Source organism: Megalops cyprinoides, chromosome 17, assembly GCF_013368585.1.
Source record: "Megalops cyprinoides isolate fMegCyp1 chromosome 17, fMegCyp1.pri, whole genome shotgun sequence".
In the NCBI taxonomy this organism is placed as follows: domain Eukaryota; kingdom Metazoa; phylum Chordata; class Actinopteri; order Elopiformes; family Megalopidae; genus Megalops; species Megalops cyprinoides.
The window spans coordinates 16288418-16311458 of record NC_050599.1 but is presented as its reverse complement, the minus strand read 5'-3'; the positions used below and the strand labels follow the sequence as shown (position 1 = coordinate 16311458).

The 23041-nt window shown below is 43.3% G+C and overlaps 1 protein-coding gene across 1 annotated transcript in view; it reads right to left on the bottom strand.

The window, feature by feature from the left end:
• Positions 1-17592, bottom strand: part of slc35f1 (solute carrier family 35 member F1) — a 68508-nt gene extending 50916 nt beyond the window's left edge. Inside the window, exon 1 of the mRNA XM_036550621.1 lies at positions 17185-17592. Coding sequence (XP_036406514.1) covers positions 17185-17294 — 110 coding nt within the window. The 5' untranslated portion in view covers positions 17295-17592. The remainder of the gene's footprint in view (positions 1-17184) is intronic.
• Between the last annotated feature and the right edge of the window lie 5449 nt (positions 17593-23041).

Genomic DNA, 23041 nt, shown 5'->3' with positions numbered 1-23041 from the left:
AATCGTCCATTCCATGAATAAATAATGCCACATCCCATATTGTAATAAGAAGGCCCTTGAGCACTCTCCCCTCATTAATATTTCAAGTAAACAACACTGTACCTCGCTGAAATAAAGGAAGAAGGCTGTAAAATTCCTCAGGATTCAATAGGATGGCGATGGAATAACGCAGGATTCCCCAAACAATGTAATGTGAGGGGGATATATTAGGGACATAGGTAATGCAGGTAAGAAGATGCAGGCTTGCATGAAGACTGGGATGACGGTAATGGCCTCGGTGTCTTCCTTACAGTGTACTCCTCTGATGCACTGCATCTGTGACCCTGAGAATATCCTGAGAGCAGCATGGACTCAGGGTCAGATGCAGGGCGGGACCAGTAGTTGTTTTGGGGTGGCCAGTTATGATGAGCACAGCTACCCTTGTGCTAAAAAAAAAACAGTTCTGCCTATAAATAAGGGTGGCCAATGGGGTAAATCCACCCCCGGATGGACAATTGTGGATGTCTCATATTCTCCTCATTTTCTCTATGATGCTGATTAGATTATATCTCATTTTCTCCATTTGGACAGCTTCTGTTTCCCTTCTGTCCTGATTGTATATCGTCTGTCTCTTTGGTCCTGACTGGACAGCTTGTTTTCCTTTCACCCTGATTGGACAGCTTCTGTCTCCATTTGGTACTGGTTGGACAGCTTCCCTCTTCCTTTTGTACACATACCAGTGACTACACTGTGGTGTGGAGTGAGATAATCAGGAAACAAGAGAGAGAGAGAGAGAGAGAGAGAGAGAGAGAGAGAGAGAGAGAGAAAAGGAGGAGACAGAGGACAGAAAGAGAGAGAGACAGGCAGCAAGAGTGGAAGAAGCAGAGAAAGATGGGGATCCTGTGCACAGCCTTGGTGTGAATTCAGTCCTTGCCATACATACATACAGTAACACACAGCATAGTATTCTACAGTAAATATTTACTGATCTAATTTTAATGGCAGCAGTGTGAGCAGCACATGTGAACTGAAGATTATGTATAGTATGCATAAAATTTTTACCGGAAACTCAAACATCAGCTGACAGTATTTGAAAGTATTTCCCAAAGGAAGATGTGAGTCTGTATGGACCCCTGGGTGAAAGCCCTGCATGCTGATATTCTGGAGAAACACTGGGCCCTGCGGTTTGGGATTAAAGGGGTAGACTGAATCTTCCTGTGGAATAGAGAGCATGCGTGATGCAGTGTTGAACCAAATCACCTGGAGCTCCTGACTGCGATTGTTAAGAAGGCAGGGGCAGGTGAATATTCACCTCACAGTCCACATCGGCTCACCTGACTCAGGTCAGGCCTGCACTAACCTGCTTGCTGAAAGGTGTGCTTATTCTTCAGCCAGCAATTTTTCAGATAGCCTAGTAACTAGTCTATAGTCACGACTTAAATTAAGCACACTGAGGGATTCATGTTATAATGATGTCTCTGAGTTGGCTTTAAGGTTGTTATATATTATAGTTATGCTGTACCTTCATGCTTTCTTTTTATATCACGTACTATACTTTCTATTGCACTGTAAATTGAAATGAATGAGCATGGCTGCCAAATAAATAAACAGTAATACTATTAACAGAAGTAAAAGTCCTTAAATTAAATGCATTGTGATGAACACAAACATGCTAAAATGGCCAACGATAAGAAACTTAATCAACAGTACCAATTCATGTCAATATTTACTACTGTACTGCCTATGAATCCAACTATGGGTGTGGAAAATACCTCGTCACTTCTTTAAAGAATTTCCTAGAAAAAAAACTATTAAGGATTCACTTCAGAGACAGTTGGCATGAGAATCCTTACTCCATATTCAATACTGAGACTTGTCTGAACATCTGAGAGAAATGCACATACGGAGTCAGCCTGCCATGTTTCCACATGTTACATTAATGCCACCTCAGTGGCCTTTCCCATTCAAACGCTGGCAGTAATGATGGGGTCTGTTTCCACGGACTCCCACTGGCACCATCATCCAGGAATTGTCTCTGGATGTTAAATTCTGGCTGTCATAGAACTGGAAGGTTAAATGAACTGACAGTAAAACCTCTGTGTAATGAGACTAATATAACTTCTGTGTAATGAGTGTAACTAAAATCGGTTAGGTGGTTCGGACCGATTGGAGGCACAGAACCAAGCCTACTAACACTGCAGATACAACTGTTGCCCAGAGATGCAGTTCCTATTGGTGGTGGAACATGTTTGTGCAAAGCAGTCTCCTCAGGTTCCCCTAAAGTGAGAAGTGATTGAATAACATATGTTTGATTTTGATAAAGGTTTCAAAATCAAATATTATTTCTTCACAAAATTGTATTGTCACCTGAAATGTGAAAATATTTCAATGTTTGACATTAAAGTAGGTAGTTTAGTTGAGGGTAGCACAGTAAAGTGTTTCTTTCACAACATATACAAAACAAAGGGCCAGCTTTAATACAGGATTAGACCTACACTGTAAAGGTTCATAAGAGATTTCAATTTTTCTTAGGCTCAGATTAATAAAACTGTCCGCCCACAGGCAGAGGAAAAATTAACTGATTGTTTTTTTTGGCATAAAAACAAACAGCCTGTTTGTCAGTTTCATCTTTCTCCCGGCCCGTGCCCATCCCGCGCGATGGAGACATCGCTCCAACGTGATTGTCGTGGAGACGCAGAAGCGTGTCCCTAAAGAAAGAGACAATAAACATGGGGCTTTAATCTGTCACCCAACAAAAGAATCTGTCACCATTAAAAACCAACAGCGCAGCATCTGCCAAGGCAAACCGTTCCCTCGAGCACCGCAAATCCATCCTCCCCTTCCAGTTGGGTACACACAGCCACGCAGTAAACAAGATTTGAAGCTGGCTTGCTCGTCCAGACTTGGGCTCCTACCGAATTAAGAAAGTTGCTTGAATAAAGGCCTCCTTTCCCACGCTCTGGCCCCAGCATGCAGAAGCCCCACAATGCCACTGACATTCATATAAGATCCGGTGAGAGACGCTTTCAGACCTGTGAGATCTAGATCTTAGCCTGGATATCTGCGTGTACACACCCCAAAGGATCTGGTCTTTTTACAGAGAGACCTCATTCAGCTCCTCTGACACCCTCACTTATCGGGAACAGGAAACACATTTATGGCTGTTTGTATAAAAAAATATTCCAGGATCTTACTTTACAATGACAATTTATACTGAACATGTGTACTGATCAGAACGTGAAGTAAATTTTTCATTTCTGGAAACGGTCGATGGGTATTTTGAAAGCCAGCTCCCATAGAGAGTACATAATGAGATGGACAATGAACAAACAAAGTTGGTGGAACTTACAAGGACATTTTATAACGGCTTGGTCCAAACAAGCACATGCTCAGAGTTTTAATTCCTCAGTAACTCAGCTTTTTTCCTAGCCTAGTCCATGTGGTACACATAGAGTACTGCACATTACCAGTAATGTCCTTGAAACAGGATTTGCTAAGGCAATTTTGGATGTGAATTTCCTGAAGCAGGCTCAGGGTTTTCTTCCTTGTAAAGGCATAGTTTGGTGTGTATCTCACTGTCTTTCCATCCACGTGAGAGCCCCTAAACAAAACAGACCCCTCGATCTTCTGTTAATTTAACACGGTCAGCCCACCCCAGGGCCCGAGGAGTGAGACGAGGGGGGGGGGGGGGGGGGATCTCTTAGCTGCGAGCTCTGATTGGAGGGCCTCAGCTTTCCACTGCAGCTATAGCCTCCTGTCAGACGAGGACTCAGCAACAGGGAGAAGTGCTTCATCTCTGTACCTGGTTTAGGAGATGCATATTTAATCCACACGCTGGCAGCCCTCTGAGCTGCACAATGCATCACTGTCCCAGTGGTGTTACCCAGCTGACAGGCTCAGATATGACACGGCACATTTTAGCATACCCGCTGCCATTTCAGTGTGCTGTATGGACGCTGCTAGTTCCAGGCATTTCAGCATTACTACTGAGATTACAACTGCATTGTGTTCAGTGAGGCACTGGGCAAAATTTCCTAAGAGAAAGCGACTTCCACTTCACAGCCATAGTGAGGAATTATTTTAATTTCTTCCTTTGTATAAGAAACCTGGCGTATGCTTTAAACCCATTTACTTGGCAAAGCTAAGTGCTGCTAAAACATTATAACAACAAATGCATTTGCCTCAACAATTAATATTTAATATCCTATAATCCAACTCGTGTCTGGAATGGCACATTCGAAAGACATCCACAGCACCAGCGCTACTAATGGAAGCTGCATTGTGTTCGGGAGAGAACAACAGAGCCGCTACAGTGAGAAAGAACTTGGGAGAGTTCATTTCGTCTTTGTGTTCTGTCTGGTAATACAGATGCTCTTTCCCTCCTCTGATGCTAACAGAAATGCATGCAGACGCTCCAGCTCTCACACAAAACACAAAACAACCTAGCCTTGCTGAGGACTGCATTAACAAGGAGCAAGACGCTGACTACGAGGTGAAAACACACAGACACTTCACAGGAAACACAGAAAGGACTGAATGAAGATGACAGAAAAATATTACAGCCTGAATCAATCTGGGTCGTGACACTCCAGTGCCAAGCGATGCAATCAATACTATTTATTTCACATGGCACATGTGAGCATTTGACTGTCTAAATGCTATGCTCAGTCATCACAGGGAATGTGCTTCAGCAGCACATTTGAAAGTCATTCATTTAACAGTATTCCTTCTGAAACCAGGGACTCATTTCACTATGTGTTCCAGGTGGCATTGTGCTGTAGTGGTTAAGGAACGGGTATCCCCCCCACCCCCCAACATGTAGATAATAAGCATGTTGAGTGCAAACTCTACAAATTGCCCTAAATAAGGGCATTTGCACAGCAAAGATACAATAAAAACAACAAAGCGAAGCAAATAAATAATACATACATTGCATATATGAAAATTTATGAAATGTGGCAGTTCATCTCTTTTGAAATTCAAGCTAAGGAAAAAAGACAGGAGTCTATGAAATATTAATTGTTTATAATCAAAATCTGAAGCAATGTAGGTGACCGAAGATCTAACAGGAGACACTACAGTAATGGCCAAGACACCAGAGAGCCTTGTAAAAGAATAACCCAGAGTCATGATTTAGTCATAGCTTACATCTTTAACACAATGCTAATGTCATTTTTAATAAAGGAGCTATTTATACTGAGTGATAATTCACCATGATATGTGAAAAATATACCGTACATTGAGAGGCTTTGGTAGGAGCTCCTTTTGGATGTTTACGAGGAAGCTGGGCTCTTCAAAACAGTCCAGTAAAATATCAGTTAGTATGCTGAGCTACATTTTGATGGCCTCGGAGAAGCAAGTTGAGGATTAGGGTTTTGAAAACAAGATATTTTACTTTAGTCCTCAGTTCAGTTCTGAGAGTAAAAAGGAAATTCATGTTTGTGTTTAAAACACATGAAAGCAGCCCATCTCACCAGCATAAAACAATCTATTATGCATCTTATCTTGCTAAACATCTTGCCTTGCATATTGTACGTCCTGAATCATGGTAAATGATGATGATGATGACACTGATGATAATAACCACACATTTAATAAAGTTAGGTGAAAATTTGATGACATAGATGGGAATCAAAACCACCAGCACTGGTCTGTCATTCAATTAAACAACCATCACAATGACTGGAACCTTATTTTCAGCCCATCCTCACATGAAGCGGTTAGACACTTTTCTGACTCAGACAGACAGACAGACTGATTGACTGTGCCCTCATAGTAACCAGCTTGGAGGCCTGAGAGACATACAGTCAGACAGACAGACTCCCAGCTGTCAGCCAGGGCCCTAATAATAACCAGGCTGGACAGGGAGAGTGCGTCCTGTGTGTGATCTCACCACAACGTCCCTCTCTGTTCCTCTGTCCCGCATTCATGACCCTGGCAGGAGAGGGGCTACTGTTTTGGGGGATCACTTCCTCACAAACACGGCCATTCATATACTCTGCGCGGGGAAGCCATGGTGGAACAAGTCCTTATTGAGACGAGGAGGGCAGGGGAGATAATGTGCTGCTCTCTCCACCTCCCCCTCGCCCTCTCCCTCTCTCCCTCTCTCCCTCCATCTCCACCTCTCTCTCCGGCTGTTCCTGGGAGGGCTATTTTCGCCCCGTTTCCCAGGGAATGGTGCGGGTCCGCTGTGGGTTCTCCAGAACGCTGACCTACTTTGTTAAAGAGCTGACCTCATTAGCCAGGGAGAGGTGCGGGGCGGCGCTCGATCGGGAGCACCGGGGTAAGAGGAAGCTAATCGGCTGAGAATAATCGCGCAGTTTAAGGGTAGCGCGGCAGGGCTAATTAGATACAGCCAGTCAAGGATTCTAACCACCCCTTTTTTCGCCCACGGGTCCCAATTCATCACAGGAGCTGTGCGTTTGGCACCACCAGCTGAGACCGCGCGGGACCATGACCGTGACGGGACAGGTCCACACCGCGAAGGGAACACCCATGGCTGCAAGGGGACCTGGGAAAGATGGCAAGGGCACTGTTCAGAACCACCTGTCTGCATGCCCGCCCGACACAGCAAACCTGTCCTCTCAGATATGGCCCCTCAGTAGGTAAAACGCCATTGTCTCTCACTGTAACCCAGAAGGCCACAGATGACAGGCCCTTGGAGTCCCTCAGCGTGAGGCCTTATGGATCTGTACAGCACAAGGCCTTATGGATACATATACTTTCACTCTGCTCCTCCAGGTCCGGAGTACTCGGCGTGGATTCCTGGCTCACGCTGGTAAATTATTGAATGAGGGCGCCCTACCCTTGTGCTAGTTGTTCAATCAAATCAAAGTAAATTCAATTTCTTTCTGGATAAAGACACATCTACTACAGTGCTGACAGTTCTAATTCATTATGCAGAGAAGAAAACAACCCAAGTGTAGAGGGACTGCCAGCCTGGCCTGTGGTGCTGCGACACAGTGAGGACCTTGCAGACGAGTCCTCCACTAGTCAATCCCCTGAGTATGTGTAGATGTTCCCCACTCACTGACTCTGCGCTGGGAACAACAAGAGCATTATTCCTCTATGTAAGAGTGTGATTCCTCTATGTAAGAGCGTGATTCTTCTCTGTTAGTGCATGATTCCTCTGTGTACGAGTGTGATTCCTTTATGTAAGAGAGTGATTCCTCTGTGTACGAGTGTGATTCCTCTATGTAAGGGAGTGATTCCTCGATGTAAGAGTGTGATTCCTCTGTGTAAGAGTGTGATTCTTCTATGTAAGAGAGTGATTCCTCTGTGTACGAGTGTGATTCCTCTATGTAAGAGAGTGATTCCTCTGTGTACGAGTGTGCTTCCTCTACGTAAGGGAGCGATTCCTCTATGTAAGAGAGTGATTCCTCTGTGTACAAGTGTGATTCCTCTATGTAAGGGAGCGATTCCTCTATGTAAGAGTGTGATTCCTCTATGTAAGGGAGCGATTCCTTTATGTAAGAGTGTGATTCCTCTGTGTAAGAGGGTGATTCCTCTATGTGACTGAAAAGTGGCAAACTGCCACCCTCACACATCCGCACATCCATCACAAATTCCACATCCGTCCCCTTCATGAGAAGGGCATAAATGCTGCCAGTGTTCCGGCCCATGGGAATGGCCACACCATCATTTCCACACTACTGCAGACAACAACATGTTGAGTCAAAACATTGCCTTTTTGAGTCACATTGCCTTGTGCAACTCAAAGTGCTATGAAGTCATACACTGTCCACTGGTTTCTGTCTGTGGTGACTTGAATCAAGTATACACGCACACTGAACCAGCCTATTTCCTACTGTCAACAGCATTATGCTGTATGTACATTATATGTATTAATTTTGCAGATGGTCCCATCTGGAGTGACTTCAGTGTTTTTGATAATATGGCTTCAACATCCACATTGACTCTTCTTCTCTTCTGATCCCCATCCTCCCCAGATCTGGCCTGCTGTGACTCCGTAGATCATCGTTAACCAGTCCAGGGCTTCACTCTCTCCCTGGAATCCAGCAAACACAGTCCGATTGACCCTCACTTGGTCAATCTCCTTTATCTGTTTCTCCTCCCTCACCCATATCTCTTCCTTTACCCCTTTTTATATGGTGCTCTGCTGATCAGCTGCTGTTTCAAAACCCCGCCTTGGGGTTTATTGTTGCATTCAGTGCACTTCCCCTTCCTGGACCCCCACTCACCCAACAACGGGGGACCCCATTACCCCAACATTCCCTCTGCCTTAAAGACTGAGAAATGCCACGACATCCCCTTCCCTCTCTCCAGCACCCAGCCTTATTCTATCCGGTGCAAGCTGCAATCTAATATCGACCCGCTAGCAATCTAATGTGATGGCACAATCATTCTAGCATTACTTTGCACTTGATAATACAGCCTGTCTACAGCCGTAGTATCGGTCTGCACTGGCATCTTCGAACCTTGTATTTAGCACATATTGACTAACAGCAGAGGCAGTTTATCACTGCAGAGAGCACACATTCTCTATTTCTTCCTCAACTGGCTCTCGGAGCTCCGTTAAAATATAAAGCTCTGAACCTGCCACATTATCTTTTCTAGTACCTTTTTCTGTCACCTTTACTGAGCATACTTTGAAAATACACAGATATCATGATGGACTACAGAAAAAAAGAACTGGAGAGGCAAAGGGCTCCTACCCGCATTAATGTGGATAAGTCTTCCTACAGCAGTAAGAACCTTGCAATCCACACTCAAAGTAAGACAAGGTCCGTTGATCCAGCCCCTTTAATTAACCCCAGAACTGTGGTAGTACTCTTTCTCTTCCCCTGATCTTTCATAGCATAGTTTCACAGACCTTTCTACCTTGACTGTGAACATACCAGGAAAACACTGTTTCTCTCCAAACTATGGTCACCTTCAAATATCATCTCTGTATTATTTTCTGTTTTATCGCCTCAACATTTTACACATTGTGAAGAGGGAGATTTTCTGTGCAGTGTTTCTGCTATCTCCAAGGAGGTAAAGATCAGCTACCCCAGAGACAAACATGCAGATACAGTCATATAAAATGAATCACATCTGGCACCCACAAAGTGTGTCATATTTTCATCTCCATTAAAACAGGCCTACCTTGAAATGGCTAGAAAGAAAGCTATAAAATATAAAATACTTCATCTGTGTGTGCCCTCTATCTATGTTAGATATAAATACCTTCCTTGAGGTTTGCTACTAACCTGTGTAGAAATTAATATCTACCTGGAAATGGAATGGAGTGGTAGAGATGATTGCTGCCACCATTATGAAAAGGACAAGGACAGCAAGGCAATGAAACTCATAATGATGTACGATATTGTATGATTGCTGTTGATAGGGGTGGGCGATATGGCAAAAATATCATATCGCGAATTTTTTTCAGGCAGGATCACAATCCACGATCTTATCACGATTCTTATTCATGTTGGGTTTTAAGACTATTTTGCAAGTTACTGAACAGTACAACCAAACTAATTTCCCTACCATAAATCAGCTGTTGTAGCAAAAAACTAGACGTTTTGAATTTTGTGTTGAATCTTGTCGCGGCATTTGGAGTACAGCCATGGAATGGCCGTGTTGGAAAAATATTTGCGGCTGGGTATCTCGTACCCCGGATCAACTATTTTTAGCAGTCTTTTGAAACCCTCATTTTCCACGGTTTTTATGGGAATCATATCCTTGGCCATCTAAAATGTCACTGCATCAGTTACCTCTTTCCAGCATTTACTTGTCCTGTCATACGGAGTGCCTTTCTCAAATGCCTTTGCTAAGGTGTGTTTTAACCGAACGCGACGCGAAATTTACGAGCGACGCAAATGCATGAAAAGTCAATGGCAGGAGGCGAATGGGCGGAGTTAATCGCGGTTTATTGGTATGTCGAAACAGATTTGGCTGACAAAACAACTTTGGATGCGTGTATGAGCCATAGAATTGCAACTGACAGAATGTGCACTGTAGCACGATACTAACGATCTCTCTGTATAGGCAGATTGTGGAGACATTTAAATCGTTCACGATCTAATATTGTCATATCACACACCCTCAGCTGTTGGACAAAATAAGATGATCATACTTCTGTGCAGGTAGATGAAGTTTTCCATACTTTAAACTTTCAAACTTTGTGGCTGGGGTTTCAGAGTGACTGTGCAGATGACTGGTAATGACTGCCTTGCATGTTAACCACCTTCAGCGTGTCTCTGCCCTTATGATGCAACCAAAGATCAAGAGGCCTCACCCTGGCAAGTGACCAAAACAGAGAGAGGCCGTTCTCTGAATAAAATTATTGCAGCTACATTATATTATTGTAATATATTTGTTATATTACTGTTATTAAATAAGATTGAATATATTATTATGTATATCTAATTTTTACTTTTAAAAGCCACTGATCCTTGCAATGTTTCTGAGCTATTTACGAACTCTTTGTGTCTCTGATCAAACATTTTCAATGAATTTTATTTTGTCATACAACAATCCACTTTGCAGCTAAAGCAGAATTTTCTCCCTGCCCCCTCTCTTTTTAAGTAGGCTCTGTTACCCAGCAGAACTGAACCTATCTCCTGCACAGCAGAGTGGACTTCCTGCATGACTAGACTCCTCTCCGGTGCTCTAGTCACCAGTTTCTGAAGTCATGGTGATAAAAAGCAGCTGTCATCTGGGAGGAGAGAAGCCGTTACTGTTACACTGACATGACAGTTCTTTATTTACACCTCATTTTCTGGAGGGAGGATGCTTTATGGCCAGGTGACAGCGTGGACCTTTTGGGCATATGTAGTGAAAATCATTTTTGAGCGTTGCAGGATAATTCCACCATATATTTTAGGTGATATACAGAGAGCAGGCGCATTATTATTCTGACACATTGCTCCAGTCACAAAAAAAAAAACCCCATTGGTGAGCTGTACTGCCCATTGTACGTACACATTCTCTTCAGTGTCTGCCTGTGTGCACCACACTGATAAAGCGAGGTAAACATGTACAGAATAATTTTAGCATCATTTGTAGGTGTTACCAAAGCATTAGAATTATTTATTGCTGTATAATTAAGCGACGCGTTCTGAGAGATGCCCAGGCGGGGACAGCACAGTGAAGCAGCCTCAGTCAAAACTCATCGACGTGTCACTTTGTTGATAAAAAAATGTATCTCCACAGAAGGGAACAAGCAAGATTTGAATTTGCACTCCAAAACACAATCAAGGGTGAAGATGCGATCACAAATCTGCACTTCACGGTTTTCCACACTGTTGAAAGCTCTCCCAAAGTGACCTTTTACGGCAAAGAATATCCGTGGCAGTTATAGGGGGTTAGGCCCGCTATCACTCACCTAAGCTGGAATCGACCTTAAGCTCCAGTCAGTGTGTCTGCACTGTAGATAAGGACCTCACACTCAGAGGGATACAGTGCATGCTGTGAGAAAGGACCTGGAGATCTAAAGGAGATGCAACAGTCATGCAGGAATTAAGTGCTTGTTGTTTTCCTGAAAATGTCCTGGTAAGTAATGTGAATGTAACTACAATCAAGATAGTTGTGCAGGAAATATCTGTCAATACAAAAAAACATGTATTTTACAGAAGCGATGAGTACAATCAAGCTTTGTGATAGAATAAATAATTCTGCATAAGGAAACATAAAGTAATTTACATTCCATATCTTCCTTCTGCTGAATATAAAGTACAAGCTGCAAAAATAATATCTTTATTGCATCCACTACTTATTTATTACCAAACATAAAACTCATTTAGCGAATTTAGGAGGTGAAAAGCTATGCAGGACTGCATGGGAGGAAGCAGCCCAAGACTCAGTAGTGTCCATCAATGACTGACTGGCTGACTGACTTACTTACTAATTGAGCTCACAGTATGAGTATTTACTAGTAGAGGCTGCAACCATTAAACAGTGCTTTTTCATAAAAAAAAAAAGATGGAGAAAGAGCAGGGTTTTTCTATTAGTGCCTGCTGGGCAAATGAAAGACCTTATGACATTCTTTCTTTCTGTCTTTCTTTCTTTATTTTCTTCATCATAGTCAACAATTAAATTCCACACGGCCCACAGTGACGGCCGAGCACAGACCCCTGCCAAAAAAGTCTCAGACAAGCCAATTTACGACGAGATTTCATGTATAGCACTGAAATGACCTATCCTATAGGAGACTTCTGACCTCAGACAAGAGTGTATATAATCCACAGGACCAGTCTCTTATGTCACACACTGGCGTCCCTCAGAGCTCAGCACAGCAGTGGGAGGACACTGGAACAGAGATGCGCTGTGGGACCCAGGAAGTTCACCCTCGTGCTGTGAATGGCTTGGATGCACCAGCACAATGGAGCCGTCCTGATCTCTGCCTACCGCTTTTTCTCAATGGACCGCACGAATTCCAGACATTATTTCCCAGTTGCCTGGCAGGGGAATCTGTTAATGTTAATCGTCAGTTAGCAAACTACTAAAGGGCTGAGGCAAAAAGCCCGCAGTATCAGGATGACCAGAGAGCTTCTCCTCATCAAATACAGCAGTTTAGTGTATGTGAAAGCTGGCAGGCCAAAGATAGGGTTGAATCAGAATCAGTATTCAAACTCTCACCGAACTCTTCGTTGACAACAGGCATTCACCTCAAATGATTCTGATATGTGACGTAGCTAATGTTTGTAAGAATCCCAATTAAGGGCGCTATTTTGGACAGTTTTTGGACTGTCAGTTGGATAGTTTATGCAAATTGGAATTAGCTGTTGCCCAATCAGGTGATTCTACGAGAATCTGTATGCACCTATGGAAAAAGTCCCTCCTTGCCCATCTAAATGTTCGTTCAAACTGAGGAGAAGACAGAACTCAGCCATTATGTTCCTCAGCCGAAAACAGGACACTGGTCCATTTTAAACATTACACAGGCCTGTAAAACATGGACATTTTCAGTCTTGAAAGCTCTTAAAGCTTGACTTCCCCATGCTGGGCTCCTCCTATCTGCATTTAAATGCCGCAGGGAAGAATAGCTGCTTCCAACAAGTACAAGACACCCAGACAGCAGACGTTTGAGAGAGCATGGAATATTACTGACTATCCTTCATTTTATCAATCACAAGCAGAAACACGGTAATTACAAAGATGGTCCTATTAAATTACTATAGGAATGAGCTAGTCATTGATCTTAGGAGAGAGTGGAGGGGGACAAAAGCTGTGAGATCAGTGATTGAAACAAAAGAGCCTGGCTGAGCAGGCCAAAGCCTGGTTAACTAATGCCCAGCGTAATTGTCCTGCTATTGTCAGCTTCATTTATGCCCCCAGGGGAGGAATTTGAATGACCCTAAATAAGATAACGGTCTTCCATTTTCACTCAGTCATTGCTCTCTGTCTCTCTTTCTGCTTCTCTCGCTCTACATAAAAGGACAGGTTTCGCCAGTCCTACACCGCCAAACAGTTATTGCCTTTTCTGTTTTTACAAATCCCATGGCACAAGTTGAAGTTGTTATTCACATGTAAACCGACTTGAACATTACGATGACATATATCTAACTGTGGCGCCAACTTGGAGGCTTTTCTAGGCTATCACTGATCTTGGTTCAGCTGCTTTGCTAATCAAAAGCCACACCTCCACGTTATTTTGCATATAGTCAAGTGTAGTTGCTCCTGCAATACCATTAACTAGATAGGCAGCTCCAACAACTGATTTTTGAATAACTGTTAAAACTAAGACCCATTCAAATGAAACCCGCTGACCTCTGTATGGTAGCTCTGCTCAGGTTCAATTTTTGTTATTGCTGATTGACATGCTGAAAAACACATTTTTTGTCCATTTTGTGTTGTATCCGATGTTAACGATCATCATCCCAAAACATTCTAATTTGACCCACTAAAATTAAATGACCTCATGTACCTTCAAATCGCTAAGTTTCCCTTCCTGTCTCAGAATTGAAGGAGAGTGACTATTTGAGGAACTTTCCCAAATATTTAAATTTACATATATTCTCCAAACAGTTTAGTGAAGGGTTGCAATTCTATGTAGAGAGCCATTTAAAAATGCATAAATATGTTCAATATCTTGCCATTATCTGTATATCTGCACCAACTTTGCTGATGTGATGAGCCACAAACAAATTGTGCCCCAAAGCGCTGCTTGGATTGGAAGCCAAAAAAGAGATGGAGACAAGCACACACACAAACACAAACACACATGCACGCACGCACGCAAACACACACACACACACGCACGCACACGCACACACACACACGCACACACATTTACAGTTTATTTATTCGGATTTGGGTAAAAATGGCAGACAGTCTGGTGTCCTATCTAAATACACAATGGCAGTAATCACTTGGCACTTTTTTCTCCATCTGTTCAATTGAAAAAAATGGAATGGATGAGCTGCAACCTAAGGCAGCCCTCACTCACTCCCGGCAGAGTGCAACACTGTAAGCACTGAGCATCTTCCTCTGTCATCAGACCCCATGAATTAAAGAATGAAAGTAAGAGAACCCTCATACAATCATCTTCCAGTCTTCCTCAAATGTCAAGACTTCAGCGAACACATCTGTGCTCGTCGATGCAAATATCCGGCTCATTCTCCTAGAGATGAACGGACTCCATGAATGTCAGCTTCATTTCCCTCTCCAAACTCTTTCATTGTTCAGAGGCCAGCATAGATCCACAGCTGTTGTTGAGACTGTATTAAGAGAGAGTGTATTTGGGGTTGCCTATATTCGCAGCCATTGAGGCCATCCTATTCTCTTCTCTGGACAGCTATGTACAGTTGCCTGGGACGGAGCAAAGGATCCTGGCGTGCATCCTCGGGGCTGCACTTAGCAACCATTCCAAAGACAACAGCAGCTCTCCCTCTCTCAGATGAGGAAGGTAGAACCCACTCCTTCCTCTGTAACAATAGCTGTTGAAATTTCCCACCGGGCAGCCCGATCCGGGCCAGGCAGAGATTACACCTCGCAGGGCATTGTTCTCTGGATAAAGGGGGGGAGTCCTGGATGAAAGGGTTGGCAGATGGCAGAGAGCTGGAGCATGCCCTGCCAGCTGTCTGCTTCCACGCCTGCATACGCAGCACGGCTTTCGCCGCGCACATCTGTGCAGGCCCGCATTCCACGACGCACAGCCTGGGAGGACAGGTACTGCCCTAACACATACGCAAACATGCACATACACACACATGCACATACGCAGGTGCTAACACATGCACACAGGAGCTCACACGTTCATATGCTCACTTACACACACTGACACACCAACTTACATGCTTACATGGTCACATACATGCACAAACACAAATGCACTCTCTCACAGGAATGTATGCTTACTGACATACACGTGCGTGCGCACACACACACACAGTAAGTTCCACCACCAGCCAAAGCCACCCTGTCTAAATGTCTCTCCACGCTGACTGCCAACTCTGCTGGAGTTCTGAAGTCCGCAGAATCCAATCTGTACTGATTAATAGTTAACCTTTCTGACCCCACAATCAAAGTGCACTCCTTTCTACCTCCTTGAAATGCTTACACATACCGGTAATAACTTCATCTCAAGTATAGGCAACTGGAGCTAGCTCAGCAGAGAATAATGTGCTTTGCCTCTACGGGTATTCCAACAGGGTACCATCAAGTACACGTAAGAATCATGCCGTCCGTAAGTAGAATATACATCATTTTCTGTGAAAAAGAAATCGGTGTTGATCAGTTAGCCGACGGTTGATTTCTAGGAGCTGCAGTGGATACCCAAAGGGTCTGAATTTATCATGGGTGGAATACACAAAGTATGCTTAGAGCAACACTTCGGGGATCGAAGCGCGAACTCATGATTGAAGGGGACACACACCACGAGACAAAAGAGGCGTGGTGTGCGTTTGTTTTGCGGGCGCTTTTGCTGCGCTTACAATTAAATCTCACGCTGTCTCCCACCAACATAACTGAATACAAAACGCAGTTTTCAATAAAGCAATTGTTTGAAACTGTGCTTTGATTCATGCTTTTCCAAAACGTATTTATTTATATATCAAGTCCACTATGAATTTATTGAACGACTGCTCCGCAGAAGAATGCGGTACATGTAAGAAGGCTGGTTTTACGACGTACATCATGGCTGTTGATGGTGGAGCGTGTGCCCAGTGTTAAGAACACAATGGCAAATTTAATTGTGGAAAAAATGTAGAAATCCTGCTTTTACCCAAAGCCGTGGGAATTTCCAATCGAAATCATTCTCTTCGACATTTGCTGACGAAAATGAAGCAGAGCGTTGTAAATGTTTAAAACTCGTAGGCATCCCCAAAACCCTCCAGTTTATGGAAACAATGGCATATACAAGGTGAACTAGCATCCAAATCAGGAAAAATCATTGCCAGCGATGAACAGCATTTTAAAAAGGTGCCCATTGTGACCACTGAGTGTTTCCACCCTCATCCGTCGGAAAAAAAACATTATTATATTTATGAAAGAATACGCAAAATATTATATGAATAATTCATTTCTCCTATCAAATTGCAATGCCACAGCTGCAAGATCAGAAGATAAAGACCAGGCGAGCAGGATTATTTAAAAGAAACGTTATAATACACTATAGCCTGCATCCATCTCCCCGCGGAAATTTGTAAAAAAAATTTGAGAATGTCACCGCTATAAAATCAAACTCAAAGAACAGGGGCAAAAATCTTTCCACATGACTGTTAAAGTAGGATGTGTCACAGCGTAAGGTTATTCTGCAACTATTAATTGTCAGTGATTTTTTTTTCTCATTACTAACCCATTGCCTGAGACGGAGACTAGCCTGCTGGAGAGGGGTAAGGCAAAATTAGATTTGAAAAGAAAGTGCTGTTGTTGTTTTTTTTTTTTTTTTTAATCAGCCATTGTGTACAAAACTAATTATTAAAATATCAATACTTCAGTTTGAACAACACTAGTCAGCGGTGCGTGAAACATCTTTAAGAGACTGCTCCAAAATTTAAAGACATGCCCAGTTATTGCCCCAGCGAGGCGTTACGGTAGATTAAAGATGACGTTTTGATAAACGTGCCCAGCATTCTAAACTTGTGCAAAGTGGTCATTTTCAAAAGAATGAATCCCCAGACATACAAAGCCACCAAAGTGCAGCTTGTCTCAGCTTAGACGTGAGGAATTCGCCACCTGTTCCATGCACGGATCTCACAGTGAAACGTAACGCCGTGATGTTGAAAGAAATGCCATTTGCGTTTGGTAGCCTACCTGTTAAATACTTTCTTTATCCTTTGCAGCAGTGTGGGCGATGCTGTGATGGTCTCAGGAGGGATGGTCTCAATTGTAGTAACAACATGATTCTGGTGTTCGGGAATCATCGCTGGTATAAAATGAAACAATCAGACACCAGGGCTCATTCTGCTCGTGCAGAAACGGAGAGGTCGGGATACTCCGCTGGGGGCTAGATCCGAATTTCCAGCTTTAACGCAAGCAGCTTCAGCACTCCATGGTTCACAGGTAGACAGGAGGAGAGTGTTCCCAAAGAGAAAACAGATACGACTCACTTGCGGGCGGTCCGCTGCGAGCTCATGCACGGTGCACCAGTTTCCCAGTGTGATCTTTGTAGGGCTCTCTGAATCCTTCAACGCGCATTTTCTGAACGCCTGCTCCGGACTGCCGTGATTGCTGGAAGGCGTTTGATTTTTCTGAGAGTTTCCTTGCTTTCCCAGCAGGGGGAGTCGTTTCACTCACTTTTGTCCGTTGCACTTCCACATGGGGAATGTAGTGCTTCAGCTAACACGATCGTCTTCCATCGGCGATCCCTCAACATCAACAATAGCCAGTGACAGCAGCAGTCCCATTCTTCAGACATGACATAAGTAAATCATCAAAAAGTTTAGAAAATGCAGCGATATCATATTGTGGGACCTATCCCATGAAGAAAAGCTGAGTGCAAAACTGATGTAGAGGATGCAAGTTTATTTCACAGTAATTCAATTCTAGCTCCACAGACTTAAAGGTCAGTGTAAACTTTTTTACATGGCCTGGGCAAATGGTATCAGCTCAGTATGCCCTATCAAGGAAGTGTCAAAAGTCATGCAGCCTTGGAACAGGGCTCTTGAGACCTTTGATCGATACACACACAGCTGCAGTCAGATACCTCACATGCAATGTAACCATTCTTGACACATATGTACTGCTGAAACAAGTCTGTTTTCTGAAAGCAGACTTAAAGGTTGTATATGTATTGCTGATGCAAGTCTGGGTCTGAAGTGAAGTTAAGCTGATTTCACTCTGTCTCATTTTTAGGACATGAGTTTTGAGTTTCATCCAAGGCCAGTTGTAGCCATTTTGGCAAAATATCAAATAATGTAACTTTTTGTGATCCAGTGGTTCAGTGTTGCTCCCTGTTTTGGGATGGGAGAGCTTGCCGAGGGAATTTTTTTTAATCATGATTTAAACTTCAGTGTAACAGAGACTCTCAATTGAATACTTCAAGAGGGCCTTTGAACAGAATGTCTACAGCTTTAAACGCAGTCAGGGTGTCTTATAATCCAGCTGTTACTGTCACTGAATGATTCAATCAATGTTAACAAGGAAATGCTTCTCAACTCTATGATTGCATTAAAAGCCAGACCTAATCAGGCACTCTGTTAGAACAGATGCACCATTTACACTTTTAGATTTGTGAGATTTATTGGGAAATTAAAATTTGTGGATTGTCATATCAATCCATCAAACATTCAAACTCAGTCCTCCACAAACTTCTGTATTCTCTTGACGTACATATCAGTTAAACTGTTCATAAACCACAACTTTTGGAAAGGGTTAAAAACACAACACTCTCTATCTAAGATAGATAGTGTAGAGCAGAGTAGGGTAAAGACAGCGGTCTCTCTTAACTCAGCAAAATCCTATAAAACTGTTTTTCTCACACACAGACACAAACATACATACAAAAATGTGGTTTCTCAGACTCTACTGTGTATTCTGTGAGTGGTTGAACTAGGTAAAAATGACTGAGGGAGTTGTTCCGTGAAGTTACTGCAGAAATGTCATGTACAACTGCACGCCCCTGCATCTCGACACATGCACAGTTCAGTAGCTGACACGCTAAGAATCAAAGTCATTTGTCACTATTGTCACTCAAATAACCACGTTGCGCAGTGTACCAGAGTGTTTAAGCGCGCTTGTCTTAGCTCCTGTTGTGGCTAAAAACAGCTTTTCCTGAAGCTCTTCAGAGGTTTCTACGTCTGATATTCGAAGGGTATTGGCTTGTCACACACGGCCCCGCTCCATTTCCTCTGAAACACATTGCTTAGCAACCACTCTCCCCAAATTGTTGTCAGAAGTTTAACTGTTAGATGCAGTAGCAGCGCCAATCAATTTCTGAAGCAGACGCTCAGCTCTCCTCTCATCTGTGGACACAAATATCTATGTTTCATGTTGCCATGTTCCCAAAAAGCATACTTGTGCCTTTTCATACCCGACAGGGCTAGCACTGAATGTGGAAGTTGAATTATGTTTCTTTATATCAAAGTGATCCATTTATTCCAATGTCTTTAGAGATCTTAGAGATATGCCAGAGAGTGGTTAGGATACTGCGTGCTAAAGCTGTCAACCGGGAATTACAGCCAAAAATATAACAACATGGCCTGTAATTTAGCACAATGCACACATTCTGCAGGGGGAATATTCCCCACAGCTATTCATCCTTGCTCACAATCAATGCCATTTTCAGTCCTCTGTCTGTGTCTCGGTGATGATCCCGTATTAAGATGATTGCAATGCCAGTGAAAAGAAATACCAAAATGGCCCGAGCCAGCTTCACGACATTCAGTGCTCGCAATGGGCTCTTTGTCTGACTTATTACTTTCCACTGACTTCCAAAAGGGAACCGGTCAATGGTGAATGCTGGGGGACTGAAGTCACAGAATTAGCCGAGAACAGATTGCTTTTCACTAAGACAAAGGCGATGCTCTGCGCACCGCAAGCCGCTATGTGGCCTGAGACGGCAGCAGGGTGCTGATACTCGTGAGAGGCCTGCAGGAGGGGTGGAGTGGGATTCTGTGCTGTCACTTTTCTCCGTCCATCCCTGTCCTCAGCTCTCTACTGTTCAGCCTCCTCAAAGAAAACCACCACAATGCTGCATGTAGACGGCAGCCCAGTTTACGTTAACATTTTGCATCCATGAAATAACATTGCGACTGATCTCAGACAAGAATGATACAGACGGGGTAATTTGTCAGGTGCATTCTGATAGGAAAGGCGACTTCTATTTAAAAGGGTACATCTTCTCAAATCAGCAATTGTAAAACTGTGTGAGTCAAAAAGTGAGACTGTTTCATAACTTCACAATACATATAGCCATTCAGAATGTGGTATAAATGGTTTGGTGAAAATGAATTATAATAATTGAGTATGTGCTGTCAAATAGTATTCATATTGTAGGACTGGGAGCCGTATCAAATGGGGACAATTGCTTTTTAAGGTGGTTAAAGTTCACCCTTCTGAAATTCAAGATGGGGGTTAAAATTCCTGTTTCTGCACTGGTGCTGTGCCCTAATGTGGATTGCTCCATCGAAAATTAAACAAATGTGAATTTGCTCCAAAGAGTAAACAAACATCACCTCAGTTGTTTTGGAACTCCTTTGAATGTGTCACAAAGAAAAAAATAAAGCTAGTAACACTGGTTTCAAAGTAGAATGAACTGAAAAGACCTGTCATCTAATCGTGATGTCCCAACAGATGGATTCGTGTGTAAAAATAGTAACAGCACTTAATAGCAATGGAAAAAACAAGTGTCTTCCTGCAGAAACTGTCTGTGTAGGCCCAGCAGCTTGGTACTTAATTGTTGTCTAACTTTTCCATTTGTACTTGCGTTTTACTAAAGCTCTGTAATGCACTGTGGACAAATAAATATTTTCCTGGCAAATAAATTAATGCGTCACTCTGCTGCATACAAAATGGTATATGCTGCAGAAGGTCAGGCAGGGTTGTATAGTGTTGAGACAATGTGTGAGGGTAAGCTGTGGGTAAACCATAGCAAAGATCATTTGTGGACTGGGAACTACATGTTAGGCTAGTTTAAACCGCGTGGGCTTCAAGGAAAAGGAGACTATGAAGAAACACCAGGAGACATTCCACTGAAAACTCAAAACTGAGTTTACCACCCACTGATCCCCATCTCTAACTCCTGATTCAAAGGAACATCAGAGGTTAATCTCTCAAACAGACTACAGTTTATGCCTTTAATTTCACATTTCACACGATCTATACATTGTTTCTCAAGAGGTGGTTTGCATGCTGTGAAAAAGGGATGATTTTCTGTAGTGAAGAGTGCCTGTGTCTTCTGTAGCTCCCTCTTCCATGCCCCCCCCCCCCCCCCCCCCCCCACAGCTCTGATGCCTCGTTGGGTTAGGGTGAGCATCACACCCACCGCCTCTGGGTCAAACAGCACCTCCAGCTCAGAGTCAGCAGCCGTCTGGGATGCATCTTCTCCCAAGCTCTACTGAAATAAGAAATGCTCTCAGTTGCTTTTCACACCTGCACAGCTTAACGAGAATAGCTGCTCATCATTAAGGTCCTCTTCTGAATGCCCAAAGGTCTTTTTTTGCATTTTTGCATAATTCTCACTCAATTTCAGGAAATTCTCATTCATCTTTCTGGAGCACTGCACTAGAGACACGATGCCTGTTTACACTGGCTAAAACCCTTTTGTGCCCACAGTCTTGTTGAGTTTTACCTGTGCATGTTTTAATTCAGACTGCTGTCTGTGATGGTTCCTATCACCACAGTATATCGCAAACATTGGGCTTCTAACAACAACAGCTTCTAATTAATCCCCAGTTCAAGGTACGATACAGGGACTCCAAACAGATGCTGTGTTTCGATCGGAATGACATTTCTGTAGACAAACACACACTCCCCCTCCATCACTTACCGAGTTGCCATGGAAACCAGCGAGCAGGAGGAGGGATGGCGTTTACGGTCCTCGTCAGCTGTCTGTGACAGTGGCGGAGAGACATCTCTGACCTCAGAAGCTGGTTTGGCATGGGGTGTGGGAGGGGTCAGGCGCTGGATCCTACACCTGTGCAGGTCTGGAGGAAAGTCACGCTGAGCCTGCAGCAGCAGTCTTCTCTCTCCTGAGCTTTCTGTGCTCTTCAGATGTCATGCTTACGAGATCACTGTGTTTGGTTTGGTTTGGCGGTTGTGCCCCTCATTCTCATTGGCTGCATGAGCCTATGGTTATTTACAGTACTACACCACTGCTATTTTTATACTCAATGAGTCTAATTCACATTGTTCTGCACACAGGCACACTATTTTGTCAAATTATGTGTTCATGTACTGCATGTCCCCTTAACTCTGTGCTCTCAAGCACTATAATCCCCTTCAATCAGCGCTCAGTCATTTCATCACCCCTATCTTTGTGTTCGGTTACTGTCCTATCCAGACATTAGGCAGAGAATCCCTGTGTGTCCCTGTGCTTGGCTGTTGTACACCTGGTCAGATTCCCATCCCGTCATATGACAGAAATTATGATATACAGCAGCAGAGCTACAGCAGCACAAGAGTAATTCTTTCTGAAGTTCATCTAACAAAGCCATGTAAAAAAAAAAAAAAAGTGTGGGGAGGAGCCTGCCATTTCAATAAACAGGAAAATAAATGATGGGGAATAATGGGATAACTTTAATTGGTAGGTGTGCATGCTTTGGAGTCAACTGTGCAGCCATAATGTGTTTTTAAAGCTGAGTTATGATGCAATCAACACAGCCGTGCGCAGGAAATTTCAGCAGCGTTTTTTTTGAGATTGCAGAAATCAGCCGTGATTGTCCCTGTGCGCCGTCGACTTAATCGTGTCATCAGAATGATTCTGAATAAATGCAGGAGAGCCGCAGTTTTATATCTTTCTTTTCCCTCTGCTCATATTTAATCTTGGGCCCCAAGTATAAGATGCCATTACTACAGCAAATGAAAACCATGGAAGGTTATCAATCAATGCCAAGAGATGGGGCCTTCTGACTGAAAGGCTACAGGCTACAGCCAAACTCTATTTCCAATTTCAAATCCTGTGCGGTGTTGCGATGCGTCACGGAAACATTTATCTCGTTTGCTGAGAGGC